The sequence below is a fragment of the Hyla sarda genome, unplaced genomic scaffold (genome assembly GCF_029499605.1).
Source record: "Hyla sarda isolate aHylSar1 unplaced genomic scaffold, aHylSar1.hap1 scaffold_726, whole genome shotgun sequence".
NCBI classification, from domain to species: Eukaryota; Metazoa; Chordata; class Amphibia; order Anura; family Hylidae; genus Hyla; species Hyla sarda.
The window spans coordinates 80,168-95,597 of record NW_026610747.1 but is presented as its reverse complement, the minus strand read 5'-3'; the positions used below and the strand labels follow the sequence as shown (position 1 = coordinate 95,597).

The 15,430-nt window shown below is 48.9% G+C and overlaps 1 protein-coding gene across 1 annotated transcript in view; it reads left to right on the top strand.

The window, feature by feature from the left end:
• LOC130344666 (arf-GAP with GTPase, ANK repeat and PH domain-containing protein 3-like) overlaps positions 1 to 15,430 on the top strand; it is a gene marked incomplete at both ends in the record, with an annotated part of 135,136 nt that overhangs the window by 42,103 nt on the left and 77,603 nt on the right. The window contains one exon of the mRNA XM_056554444.1: positions 12,004 to 12,096. Coding sequence (XP_056410419.1) covers positions 12,004 to 12,096 — 93 coding nt within the window. The remainder of the gene's footprint in view (positions 1 to 12,003; positions 12,097 to 15,430) is intronic.

Below are 15,430 nucleotides of genomic sequence, written 5' to 3'. Positions count from 1 at the left end.
ATATACAGTACACCCCCTGAGGAATGGGTATAGGGGAGCAGTGACCCCATTATATACGGTACACCCCCTGAGGAATGGGTATAGGGGAGCAGTGACCCCATTATATACAGTACACCCCCTGAGGAATGGGTATAGGGGAGCAGTGACCCCATTATATACGGTACACCCCCTGAGGAATGGGTATAGGGGAGCAGTGACCCCATTATATACGGTACACCCCCTGATGAATGGGTATAGGGAAGCAGTGACCCCATTATATACAGTACACCCCCTGAGGAATGGGTATAGGGGAGCAGTGACCCCATTATATACAGTACACCCCCTGAGGAATGGGTATAGGGGAGCAGTGACCCCATTATATACAGTGCACCCCCCTGAGGAATGGGTATAGGGGAGCAGTGACCTCATTATATACAGGGCACCCCCTGAGGAATGGGTATAGGGGAGCAGTGACCCCATTATATACAGTACACCCCCTGAGGAATGGGTATAGGGGGAGCGGTGACCCCATTATATACAGTACAGCCCCTGAGGAATGGGTATAGGTGAGCGGTGACCCCATTATATACAGTACACCCCCTGAGGAATGGGTATAGGGGAGCAGTGACCCTATTATATACAGTACAGCCCCTGAGGAATGGGTATAGGGGAGCGGTGACCCCATTATATACAGTACACCCCCTGAGGAATGGGTATAGGGGAGCGGTGACCCCATTATATACAGTACACCCCCTGAGGAATGGGTATAGGGGAGCAGTGACCCCATTATATACAGTACAGCCCCTGAGGAATGGGTATAGGGGAGCAGTGACCCCATTATATACAGTACACCCCCTGAGGAATGGGTATAGGGGAGCAGTGACCCCATTATATACAGTACAGCCCCTGAGGAATGGGTATAGGGGAGCAGTGACCCCATTATATACAGTATACCCCCTGAGGAATGGGTATAGGGGAGCAGTGACCCCATTATATACGGTACACCCCCTGAGGAATGGGTATAGGGGAGCGGTGACCTCATTATATACAGGGCACCCCCTGAGGAATGGGTATAGGGGAGCAGTGACCTCATTATATACAGGGCACCCCCTAGGGAAGGGTATAGGGGAGCAGTGACCCCATTATATACAGTACACCCCCTGAGGAATGGGTATAGGGGAGCAGTGACCCCATTATATACAGTACAGCCCCTGAGGAATGGGTATAGGGAAGCAGTGACCTCATTATATACAGGGCACCCCCTGAGGAATGGGTATAGGGGAGCAGTGACCCCATTATATACAGTACACCCCCTGAGGAATGGGTATAGGGGTAAAGAGGACATTTTAAACGCACGGGTGTTTCCTAAATTTATTTTCCAGGAATGGATGAAGTGTACTATGGGGGGGGGGGGGGGGGGGGGGGGGGTTGGGGCTGAAAATTGCAATTTTAATACTGATATTCCAATTCCCAGAATGATGACCCAGAGTATAGCCGAAAATAAAAATGATGCCCTCCCCAAACCCTATGCTCTGAATCATCATTCTGGGAAGGGGATGTGTGGGGCAGTCCCTAACCTGTTACCTCAAATGTGCACCCCGCTGGGGAGAGAGCGCTGCACATTTGAGGCAACTGCAAACCCCCAATGCTGTCGACTCTGTCCCATGACCCATTTTTTTGGGGGGGGGGAAAAAAGATATCAGGGGTATTGGGAAAGAGGTTATGGGTTTTTTTTTGTGGGGGGGGGGGGATGTTTTGGTTTTAAAATTTGGAAGATAATGTACACATTGGAGTATAATTCTGGAGAATTACAGGGAAAAGGATAAGAAAAAATGTAGGACTCCATGGAAGTGTGATCCTCCCTGAATCAGTTTTTCATGCAGAGGCCCGGAAGATCGGGGCAAGTGTCACACTGAGTGATGGTATCCTTCCGTATCCCCCTCCTGTCCTTCCGTATCCCCCTCCTGTCCTTCCGTATCCCCCTCCTGTCCTTCCGTATCCCCCTCCTGTCCTTCCGTATCCCCCTCCTGTCCTTCCGTATCCCCCTCCTGTCCTTCCGTATCCCCCTCCTGTCCTTCCGTATCCCCCTCCTGTCCTTCCGTTTCCCCCTCCTGTCCTTCCGTATCCCCCTCCTGTCCTTCCGTATCCCCCTCCTGTCCTTCCGTATCCCCCTCCTGTCCTTCCGTTTCCCCCTACTGGCCTTCCGTTTCCCCCTACTGGCCTTCCGTTTCCCCCTCCTGGCCTTCCGTATCCCCCTCCTGGCCTTCCGTATCCCCCTCTTGTCCTTCCGTATCCCCCTCTTGTCCTTCCGTATCCCCCTCCTGTCCTTCCGTTTCCCCCTACTGGCCTTCCGTTTCCCCCTCCTGTCCTTCCGTTTCCCCCTCCTGTCCTTCCGTTTCCCCCTCCTGTCCTTCCGTATCCCCCTCCTGTCCTTCCGTATCCCCCTCTTGTCCTTCCGTATCCCCCTCCTGTCCTTCCGTATCCCCCTCCTGTCCTTCCGTATCCCCCTCTTGTCCTTCCGTATCTCCCTCTTGTCCTTCCGTATCCCCCTCCTGTCCTTCTTCTGTATCCCCCTCTTGTCCTTCCGTATCCCCCTCTTGTCCTTCCGTATCCCCCTCCTGTCCTTCCGTATCCCCCCTCCTGTCCTTCCGTATCCCCCTCCTGTCCTTCCGTATCCCCCTCCTGTCCTTCCGTATCCCCCTCCTGTCCTTCCGTATCCCCCTCCTGTCCTTCCGTATCCCCCTCCTGTCCTTCCGTATCCCCCTCCTGTCCTTCCGTATCCCCCTCCTGTCCTTCCGTATCCCCCTCCTGTCCTTCCGTTTCCCCCTCCTGTCCTTCCGTATCCCCCTCCTGTCCTTCCGTATCCCCCTCCTGTCCTTCCGTTTCCCCCTACTGGCCTTCCGTTTCCCCCTACTGGCCTTCCGTATCCCCCTCCTGGCCTTCCGTATCCCCCTCTTGTCCTTCCGTATCCCCCTCCTGGCCTTCCGTATCCCCCTCTTGTCCTTCCGTATCCCCCTCCTGTCCTTCCGTTTCCCCCTCCTGTCATTCCGTTTCCCCCTCCTGTCCTTCCGTATCCACCTCTTGTCCTTCCGTATCCCCCTCTTGTCCTTCCGTATCCCCCTCTTGTCCTTCCGTATCCCCCTCTTGTCCTTCCGTATCCCCCTCCTGTCCTTCCGTATCCCCCTCCTGTCCTTCCGTATCCCCCTCCTGTCCTTCCGTATCCCCCTCCTGTCCTTCCGTATCCCCCTCCTGTCCTTCCGTATCCCCCTCCTGTCCTTCCGTATCCCCCTCCTGTCCTTCCGTATCCCCCTCTTGTGACACACTCTGCAGATCTCTAGGAAATGGTGGGCAGAATGGAGCAACATGCTCTTGAACCCACCTCCCCCCTCCCCATACTGCTGTGATTGGTGCGGTCACTACGGCCACCCAATCCCTGCTGTACTGGGGGGTGGCAACAGTGCCGTCACATGTGACCCAGATGACCCGGAACCGCCGCAGACCACCGGTTAGTATTTAACTGTGATCTGCGGCGATCAGAATCCCCCTCGGATGCCTGCAAAATGATTTCAGCAGGCATCTCGGTCCGATCTCCGACCAGCTCGCGGCGGGGACCGGAATTCCCACTGGCTTACCCATACTCCCTCAGTCCTTAAGGACTTTAAAACGGGGGCATATGAATACGCCCACCATCCTTAAGGGGTTAACCACCCCTTATCTCTCCCCCCGTATAATTTTATCCCCCTTTTTACCCTGTGCCACCTTTTGCAGGGGTGGTAAAGAGGGGGTAATGAATTTGGACAGAGGGTAATAAAGGGGGAATTAAATAGCACAGGGGTATCAAGGAGAAATGATGTAGCACAGGGGATAATAAAAGGAGGGTGACTTGGTACACTCAGGGGAAATAAAGTGGCACAGGGGTATCAGGGAAGGAGGGAGGGTGAATGATGTGGCTGGCAGACGTACAGAAGCAGGAGACTACTATTTAAACATTGGTCTTCTGCTTCTGTGCTGGGGCTTCTGCAGGGGGGTGCAGCTGTGGCCTGGGCCCCTTACTGGGGTATTGGCTGTACCCCCTGACAGCGGTCCTGTGTACAAGATGGCCGGCATATTGTGATTGTTCCCTATTGGGAGTGTTTTGTCCCCTTTCGGGTGTGTCCACGACCATTATTGGAAATGTCCTCTATTCTGAAGGTGCAAATACATTAAGTCTTATGGGATTCTGCTGAGGAATTAAAAACTGTCCGGTATTGGGAGGTGTCCCCTATTGGGAGTTGTCCACTAAGGGAGATTTTACTGTACCATACCCAACCTGGAGACAGATGGGGAGCGGTTTTTGAAAGAAATTAGCTCTGTTTTTCTATTCCTGGATAACCCGTTTTAGAGGTAGAATGAGCTCTCCGATTCCAGAAGAACACTTGAGGGATGGTTCCTAATCTGGATTTGCTTGGGTAGGCATTGCAGATGTTGGTGAAGCTCAGCATGCTTAGAATTTGGACCAGGTTGTTTGTTAACCCTTTCACACTACAGTAAAAGCTCCCTTAGCAGACACCTCCCAATAGGGGACACCTCCCAATACCGGACAGTTCTTAATTCCCAGGCAGAGTCCCATAAGACTTACTGTATTTGCACCATCCGAATAGGGGACACTCCCAATAGCGGATACGGACACTCCCAATAGGAGACAAAACACTCCCAATAGGGGACAAGACACTCCCAATAGGAGACAGAACACTCCCAATAGAGGACAAAACACTCCCAATAGAGGACAAAACACTCCCAATAGGGGGCAAAACACTCCCAATAGAAGACAAAATACACCCAATAGAGAACAAAACACTCCCAATAGAGGACAAAACACTCCCAATAGAGGACAAAACACTCCCAATAGAGGACAAAACACTCCCAATAGAGGACAAAACACTCCCAATAGGGGGCAAAACACTCCCAATAGAAGACAAAATACACCCAATAGAGAACAAAACACTCCCAATAGAGGACAAAACACTCCCAATAGGGGACAAAACACACCCAATAGGGGACAAAACACTCCCAATAGGGGGCAAAACACTCCCAATAGAGGACAAAACACTCCCAATAGGAGACAAAACACTCCCAATAGAGGGGACAAAACACTCCCAATAGAGGGGACAAAACACTCCCAATAGAAGACAAAATACACCCAATAGAAGACAAAATACACCCAATAGAAGACAAAATACACCCAATAGAAGACAAAACACACCCAATAGGGGACAAAACACTCCCAATAGGGGACAAAACACTCCCAATAGGGGACAAAACACTCCCAATAGGGGACAAAACACTCCCAATAGGGGACAAAACACTCCCAATAGGGGACAAAACATTCCCAATAGAGGACAAAACACTCCCAATAGAGGACAAAACACTCCCAATAGAAGACAAAACACTCCCAATAGGGGACAAAACATTCCCAATAGAGGACAAAACACTCCCAATAGGAGACAAAACACTCCCAATAGAGGACAATACACTCCCAATAGAGGACAATACACTCCCAATAGAGGACAAAACACTCCCAATAGAGGACAATACACTCCCAATAGAGGACAAAACACTCCCAATAGGAGGACAAAACACTCCCAATAGGGGACAAAACACTCCCAATAGGGGGACAAAACACTCCCAATAGAGGGGACAAAACACTCCCAATAGAAGACAAAATACACCCAATAGAAGACAAAATACACCCAGTAGAAGACAAAATACACCCAGTAGAAGACAAAACACACCCAGTAGAAGACAAAACACACCCAGTAGAAGACAAAACACACCCAGTAGAAGACAAAACACACCCAATAGGGGACAAAACACTCCCAATAGGGGACAAAACACTCCCAATAGGGGACAAAACACTCCCAATAGAAGACAAAACACACCCAATAGAGGACAAAACACACCCAATAGGGGACAAAACACTCCCAATAGGGGACAAAACACTCCCAATAGAGGACAAAATACACCCAATAGGGGACAGTCAGGCTTAAGTGGCGGCCCTACCATGTACACAGGGCCACCGCCAGTGGGGTACAGACAATAACTCAGTAAGGGGCCCTGGCCCCTGCTGCACCCCCTCTGCAGCAGCCCCAGCACAGAAGCAGAAGACAGCTGTTTAAACCGTGGTTTCCTGCTTCTGCATGTCTGCCGGCCACATAATGCTCCCCTGTGTGTCACTTTATTCCCCCTGTTCCAAATCATCCAATTTTTTTTACCCCTGTGCCACATAATTTCCCCTTGATCCCCCTGTGCTATTTTATTACCCTTTTATCCACCCCTCTTTACCACCCCTATGCCATTTCATCTTCCCTGTGCCATTTCATCCCTCTTTATCCCCCTGTGCAAAATCATCCCCCCACCTCATGTGCCACATTTTTCCCCTTGCTGTTCTTCTTACCTGGCCAGCAGGACTCAGGTGCAGGGGCTTTCAGATGGTTTGACGTTCTCCTGACGCCTTCTGCGCTGCACTCACTGAGAGGCTGTGAGCAGCAGCAGCTGCGGACACTGACGAGTGAAGCTCCTGATGTCACTCGATAGTGCCCGCAGCCACTGCTCTAAGTAAGTGCAGCACAGAGGATGTCAGGAAAATGTAAAACCCGCTAAGAGCCCCTGCACCTGAGCCTGCTGGTCAGGTAAGAAGATCAACCGGGGGAGAAGGAAAAGGGATGTGGCACAAGGGGTAAGGGGGATGAAATGGCACAGGGGGTGGTAAAGAGGGGGGTGATGAATTTACACAGAGGGTAATAAAGGGGGAATGAAATGGCATGGGAGGATCAAGCAGAAATGATGTGACACAGGGGGTAATAAAGGGGGGAATGATTTGGCAACAAGGCACAGGGGCAATAAAGAGGCACATGGTATGAAGGAGGGATTAAATAGTATAGGTGGTTGATAAAGGGGTGATTTTACTGCACTGGGAGATTCTACCGTGATATGGCTTTTTATCATGTTTTATAGGTAATTACACAGTACAGTATTTGGTCAATAAGAAAGATTTTTGTGCATTTTTTCCCAATAGGGAACATTTCTCATTAGCGGACACTTTTTTTTTATTCCCTGTGAGTGTCCGCTATTGGGAGATTCTACATTGGTTATTATCACTGATAGTATTTATATGTTGCATCAGTTTCTAATCATTTGCAGAAGTTTTTATGTATTTTTCTGGTTGTTGGTTTGTCCAGACAGATTTCCTTATTTGTTAGGCATGGTGTAAGAGGAGATCCTGGATGAACCCCCAATGTGTCACAAATGGTATATAACATGATGTAAGGTGGGAAGCCAGACAGATCCCCAATATATTCAAAATGGTGTAAGAATATGTTGAAGTGATCCTGGGAGATCTCTTGAGTCATGACCCCTAACATATATAGATATTCCATATGTTGGTTGTATATAATTTGGACTAGATTGTTTATTTACTCTTTTACCCTTTTGTTATCCTGGTCATTCCCAATGATTCATATTAGTTTGTCCAGGATCCCTTTCTTCCTTTAAAATAAGATCCCAGACAAGTACTCATTGTGTCAGAAATAGTGAAAGGGGAGATCCTGGACCAAATCCCCAATGTGTCAGAAATATTGTACAACAGGATCCCAGACGAACCCCCGATGTTTAAAAAAATAAATTAAAAAAATGGTGGAGAAGGTGATCCCATACATACTCCCAATGTATGATATGCAACACATGATCCTGTGTATTGACAGGATCCTGGACGAACCCCCGTATCACGTAAGACAGAATCCCAGACAAAGCCCTGTATCATATAAGACAGAGTCCCGGACAAACCCCCATATAATGTAAGACAGAATCCTGGACAATCCTCCATATCATGTAAGACAGGATCTCAGACAAACCCCCATATCATGTAAGACAGAATCCCGGACAATCCTCCATATCATGTAAGACAGAATCCCTGAAAAGCCCCCATTCATGTAAGACAGGATCCCGGACAAACCCCCATATCATGTAAGACAGGATCCCAGGCAAACCCCCATATCATGTTAGACAGGATCCCGAACAAACCCCCATATCATGTAAGATAGGATGTCAGGCAAACCCCCATATCATCTAAGACAGGATACCGGATGAATCCCCATATCATGTAAGACAGAATCCCGGACAATCCTCCATATCATGTAAGACAGGATCCCGGATGAACCCCCATATCATGTAAGATAGGATGTCAGGCAAACCCCCATATCATGTAAGACAGGATCTCAGACAAACCCCCATATCATGTAAGACAGAATCCCGGACAATCCTCCATATCATGTAAGACAGAATCCCGGACAATCCTCCATATCGTGTAAGACAGGATCCTGGATGAATCCCCATATCATGTAAGACAGGATCCCGGAAAATCTCCATATCGTGTAAGACAGGATCCCAGACAATCCTCCATATCATGTAAGACAGAATCCCGGACAATCCTGCATATCATGTAAGACAGGATCCCGGACAATCTCCATATCATGTAAGACAGGATCCCAGACAATCCTCCATATCATGTAAGACAGGATCCCGGACAATCCTCCCTATCATGTAAGACAGGATCTTGGATGAATCCCCATATCATGTAAGACAGGATCCCAGACAATCCTCCATATCATGTAAGACAGGATCCCGGACAATCCTCCATATCATGTAAGAAAGGATCTTGGATGAATCCCCATATCATGTAAGACAGAATCCCGGACAATCCTCCATATCATGTAAGACAGGATCCCGGACAATCCTCCATATCATTTAAGACAGGATCCTGGACAATCCTCCATATCATGTAAGACAGGATCCCGGACAATCCTCCATATCATGTAAGACAGGATCCCGGACAATCCTCTATATCATGTAAGACAGGATCCCGGACAATCCTCCATATCATGTAAGACAGGATCCCAGACAATCCTCCATATCATGTAAGACAGGATCCCGGACAATCCTCCATATCATGTAAGACAGGATCCCGGACAATCCTCCATATCATGTAAGACAGGATCCCGGACAATCCTCCATATCATGTAAGACAGGATCCCGGACAATCCTCCATATCATGTAAGACAGGATCCCGGACAATCCTCCATATCATGTAAGACAGGATCCCGGACAATCCTCCATATCATGTAAGACAGGATCCCAGACAATCCTCCATATCATGTAAGACAGGATCCCGGACAATCCTCCATATCATGTAAGACAGGATCCCAGACAATCCTCCATATCATGTAAGACAGGATCCCGGACAATCCTCCATATCATGTAAGACAGGATCCCAGACAATCCTCCATATCATGTAAGACAGGATCCCGGACAATCCTCCATATCATGTAAGACAGGATCCCGGACAATCCTCCATATCATGTAAGACAGGATCTTGGATGAATCCCTAATGTGACAGATAAGAAGGGATCCCGGATGAAAGTTTCTCTCTCTCTTTCTCCTGTGTATAAATATATATATATATATATATATATATATATATATATATTCATGTTTATCTGTAAGTAGCTGTAATGCTGAATACTCTGTCTCTCCACAGTCTCCACCTTTTCCCTCTCCATCTTCCCTTCTCTCTGCTCCTCTTCTCCAGAGACCCCCAACCAATCGACCTCACCAGTTACTTTGAAATATAGTAGTTTGAGGCAGAAAATATTCATGGAATAGAAGCTTTAGAAATCCACAGCTTAGCCCCGAAATCATCAAGTTCCTGTTTTGCATTTTGTCATTTATTTACAAGTGAAAGAAATGAAAGTCAATGTGCCTAAGGTCCGGAGAGTGTAGTCCATAGTGCGGACTGTATTCCAGGTCAGTGGGACCATTGATATCCTTATTGCCCATAATATGATGTGAAGGAATATACCTATGGTGCTGTGTGTAGTGGGCAGACTCTACTTGCCATGCTATAGTCGTAACTAGAACAAAGGAAAGCACTCCATAGTGTGATAGCGTCAGGAAGGAATATATAAATGAAATGCTCACCAACGGTGGTTGTATTGAGCCAAGTACAACAATGGTGAAGGCTATTAAGGCAATGTTAGCCAGGATCCAGCAGCCACTCCCAAGGCAAATACAGCAACCACACAAACACCTCCAAGGAAATCTCACGATCAAGCTAGGCGCGTGGATCTCGTTCAGGGAAAACCGCTTCATCAGGCCCATGTTATGGGAAATAATAGCATTACCCATAATTACCATAATACTCTGGTCCCTCAAGTGACAACATTGGTTTCAGGAAGACTATTGTAAGTGGAAACCATTGTATCTTGAGCCCAAATCTCTATGGAAAACTAGTAATTGGTGCTGAAGCCCCAAAATGTCATCCGAGATAAGAAATAATGAAGATTATAGAAAAATAACCAAATAACTGATACAGATAAAGTCCTAGAATGACTTTCTAGTTAGAGGACAGGAGTTTCTTCAGGGTCCTGCACATTGTACCTTCATCTGGTGTCCTAAGCTGCAGTTTATTCTGGCATCCCGTAGTGATCAGCACAGGTCATAGGTCACCCCATTGTACTGTAGGGAGGTGGACTGTCTGTAGCAACATATGTTGAGTTGGTTTCCAGTTATCATGGTCCAGGTAAGACCACTGTACATAGAAAGCCTATTGACCTGAGGGAGCACGTACATAGTGTCATCTACAGACATGTGGAGCCAAGCTGATGTCTGATGCTTTAGGTCTCACCATCTTCCCTGTTCCATTTCTCTCTCTTCCCATCTACCCTCCAACACCTTCTCTATCTCCTTCCTGATATTTCTCTCTCTCTCTCATATTTAACATTTGTTGTCTTTGTGAGATACAATGTGCTGGGATCTCCTCTGGTGTTTTGGTGCTCCCATTAATCACCCCCCCCCCCCCCCCAATATGTAAATTTTTTAAATTCCATACATTTAAGATCATCATGTGAGAGTCTTTTCTCTACTGGAACCTTTCACCTTTTCTAGACTGGGACGTTTCAGAGGCTTCCGCTGGCTCCCCTGCCGCCTCCTCAGAGTCGTGTGTCTGTTCTCCGCAAGTATCTGACTTCTCACTCTACCAACTGCCCCTGAGTGGTGGCCTTACACCCATTCTTCCTCCCTGTTGTGGGGTAGTGACTGAACGGAAATATACGGGACACCCCTTCTCCTCCTCCGTGCCTGGGCAGGGGGCGCTGAGTGCTGGGACCTTCTCAGTTGGACAGCTGCTTTCCACCCTGCAGCCTGCACGGACCTGCCTCTTCCTGGATAAGACCTGGAGATTTGGATGTGGGGTTCCTCCTGGGAACCCCCAGCCGCCCCTTCTCCATCTGATTGACATGCTGCTGTTTTCTTCCTGTCTGAATGTAATCCTTGTGCTGTGTACCTCCATGGGACGCACTTTTCTGGAGCCAGCGTTTTGCGGATTGTAAATGTACTATTGTACTTCTTTCTTTGCTCTTACACTTTATCCAGAACTCCACCTGTACATACGGAGATCCACTGCGGACTCGAAAACTGTCTATAATGCTGTTTTGTACCAGATTCCTTCTTCTCATTTGTTAGTTTTGTTCTGGTGACAGTCTGTAACTAAATAAACTGGTTGGAATGAGCTGTTTGCCTGTGTCGTCCCCTTCATGCATGTCGACATTTCACGCCTGTCTCCATGCAGGATTCCTGCTGCCGCACAGGATAGGTGGGGGTGGGTAACTGAGGTTCTGCGTGGGCGGGTGCTCCTCTGCTCTGGCTGTGTGTGTATACCTATTGTACATTCTCCCGTGTGAGTGCCTCACCTTTTCTCTATGATGCTTCCTCTGTCTGTATTTGTATCTGTTTTCTTTCTTTGTCTCCCCCTTCACAAATGTTTATTAGCCGCGCCCCCCTCCCCCCAGAAGTATCTTTCTGATTTAAACTTTATATATTGATTGTTTATAGAACCCCACATCCCTATGGAGCATGATGGCCCTGTTGTATGTGCGCGCGCTGTTCTCCCGCCTGTACCATTGTAATGTGCGCCTGTATCTTGTTCTCTTCCAGTCTCGGAGGGGCGCAGAGGTGGACAGAGAGAAGAGGGCCCCGGAGTGTAAATCTGAGAGTGTTGGCAGTGGAAGAGCCATTCCTATCAAACAGGTGGGGCCCCCCTGAGCAGAGAGCTTGTGTGGAAGAGTGGTGTGCTTGTTGTAGGGGCTGTAGTAGAAAGGGCAGGTAGCTCATTGCTATCCCGTGGCGCCAGCCGGAATCCCGTCTATGTCACTGCGCACTCGCTGTGTGTGTCGCTCCTTATGTGCTGGTTCAATGCTTTGTACATCTCCACACTGCTTTCTGTATGTAAGTTTCGTTCATGCTCTATGCGTGTGAGAGGAAAGAAGGGGTTAGCACTTGCATCAGCTGGAACTCATTGTATTCTGCCCACTGCTCCCTCTATGTGGCCTATCAGAATAGCAGAAGGGAAGACATCTGCCTTCCAAGCTCATGTCTACCAGTCACCCCCAGAATCTAAGAATCTATGCAGCAGATAATGTTCAGAAGTAATCCTCATCCCTGTGACACCAATAAAGAAAATTCTTCTGCAGCAACCAAAATTAGAACGTGCTGATCCCTACGACAGTGATGAGACTGCACCTCCGGGCCCTGGCGGCTTTGACGGCATCTCTGGGCCCTGGCGGCTTTGACGGCACCTCTGGGCCCTGGCAGCTTTGACGGCACCTCTGGGCCCTGGCGGCTTTGACGGCACCTCTGGGCCCTGGCGGCTTTGACGGCACCTCTGGGCCCTGGCGGCTTTGACGGCACCTCTGGGCCCTGACGGCTTTGACGGCACCTCTGGGCCCTGACGGCTTTGACGGCACCTCTGGGCCCTGACGGCTTTGACGGCACTTCTGGGCCCTGACTGCTTTGACGGCACCTCTGGGCCCTGGCGGCTTTGACGGCACCTCTGGGCCCTGACGGCTTTGACGGCACCTCTGGGCCCTGACGGCTTTGACGGCACCTCTGGGCCCTGACGGCTTTGACGGCACTTCTGGGCCCTGACTGCTTTGACGGCACCTCTGGGCCCTGACGGCTTTGACGGCACCTCTGGGCCCTGACGGCTTTGACGGCACCTCTGGGCCCTGACGGCTTTGACGGCACCTCTGGGCCCTGACGGCTTTGACGGCACCTCTGGGCCCTGACGGCACCTCTGGGCCCTGACTGCTTCGACGGCACCTCTGGATCCTGACTGCTTTGACGGCACCTCTGGGCCCTGACTGCTTTGACGGCACCTTCACACTCCCCATTACTGCTGGAAGCTGCAGATTCATTACTTTTTCCTATAGGTTGTTTCTTGTAAATAATCTTGTGACAGCTGACGGTGACCGGGGTGGGAATGTTTAGAATATGAGTATTTAAAAAAAAAGGCATCGAAATAAGGAATTAGTAATAACAGTGTCTTTGTCGTAGCATTATCTTCCACGTCCTGTGATTACGTCCATAGTCATCGACAAGTTCTCATCCCACCAGGATAAATGTCTTTTGCTGCAGAAGAGTTTCTGGTTTTTGGTGACTTGTTGTCACAGAGGTAGGTGCTCCAGACATGAACTTTTCTGGTTTGACTGGAAACAATTTTAAAAAACTCCTGTGTGCCTCTGGTTATTTTAGTTCCAGCCTTGCAGTGATTCCCCGGGTGAGTGTGGTGCGAAACAATACTGTGCTCCCCATGATACAATGCCGTGGCCTCCGTGGCACAGTGCTCCTCACTGTCCTGGGCAAAGTAAAGTTCTGATGATTGTGACATTGGCCTGAATATGGTCCAAATACATGGTCCTCTACATTTCTCATGGGACTACATCATTATTCTTCAGGGTGAAAGGATTGTCTGGAGCCTCCATGTTCCAAGCCACATACTCCACCATATTTCCAGGGTTTGTGGCTTCGGACTTGTGGCATTACATAGTGTTTTTTGGCCACCTTGTGCTCTTTAAGTTACAGTTTTTTATTTTTTTAGAGGTTTTAGGTAATTCCGTCCCTACGGTGTGTGGGTGGGTAATGATTGTGCAGTGCACGCTGCCCCCCAACCAGCAGTCATCATTTTGAAGTTGTCTTGTGTTGCTTCTACCATTATTGACAATGTCTGTCACCCATGATGACTGGCTCTGTTCTCTGTGGCCTCTGTTTTCTTTAGTTTTCCATTTTCTTTCTTTCTTGCCTCTCTGTAAATATGTTCTGGTTGGTGCTGCATGGCACCGGATGAAGGCTATGTTACATGAATGTTTGGGCAGACCCATTTCACTCAGCAGAAGTCACTATTTAGGCATGCTCACTCAATCTAATGTTTGTTATCTAATGGAGCTATGAATAAATCATGAATAAATATGTTTGTATCAATATGTGCGCACTAAGGCCTGACATCCATTGTGACCACCTCATCTGATGGGATATAAAGGGCCACATGAGAAATGGGGAGATGGGCTGTGCAGTGTCTGATACATTATAATTAGATAGGATGTAATGAGGCAGCACACTGGAGACTAGAGGAAAGTGGGGACAACGGAGAGGGGAACACCGAGAGGGGACAACAGAGAGGCTACCATGTGGCACCAGGCTGTACCCTGAAGACGCCATCCACCAAGCCACCCACTATTGTTTGAAGAATCAGCGCAGTAATTCTACATCCAGATCTCTTCTGTACCAACACTGAGGTGATTGAAGTATCAGAAAATATCAGTGAGACCCATTGTAAAAAAAAACACAGTGGGGAAGATTTACAAAGCAAAGTAGCCAAATTTTGACTTCTGGTTTACATGACTTTGACACTTAACCAGTGACACTGACAGCCTCATGCTGAAAATCATAGCTCTTCTGGAACTGGAGAGCCACAGGTTAGATACTAGTGGTTTCCACCTACTCTTGACTGACCTGAGGACCCACCTGTATCCTGACTGACCTGAGGACCCACCTGTATCCTGACTGACCTGAGGACCCACCTGTATCCTGACTGACCTGAGGACCCACCTGTATCCTGACTGACCTGAGCACTAGGGATCGACCGATTGATTTTTTAGGGCCGATACCGATATCCTGTGAACTTTCAGGCCGATAGCCAATAACTTATACCGATATTCCATGCATTTTAATTCTCCCCCCCCCCCCCCCAAATATCCTTGGTAAAATGTATGTGTGCAGGTATACCCTGATAAACTGTTTCTGGCCCTGCAGAAGCCGCTGCAGATCAATGAACTAAATCAATGACCTGCCGTCGCCACCCGCTTCTCTCCCCTGCCTGTCCTGGGGTTCTGAATCCAACCACTGCCCGCCTATCCTCTGGCCAGAGACCACTGCCCGCTTCTCTCCCCCCTGCATGTCCTGAGTCCAACCACCGCCGTTCGCCCTCCCCTCCCCCTTTGCCTATCCTCTGGCCAGAGACTGCCGCCGCCCTCTTCTCTCCCCCTGCATGTCCTGAGTCCAACCACTGCCGCTGCCCTCCCCCCTT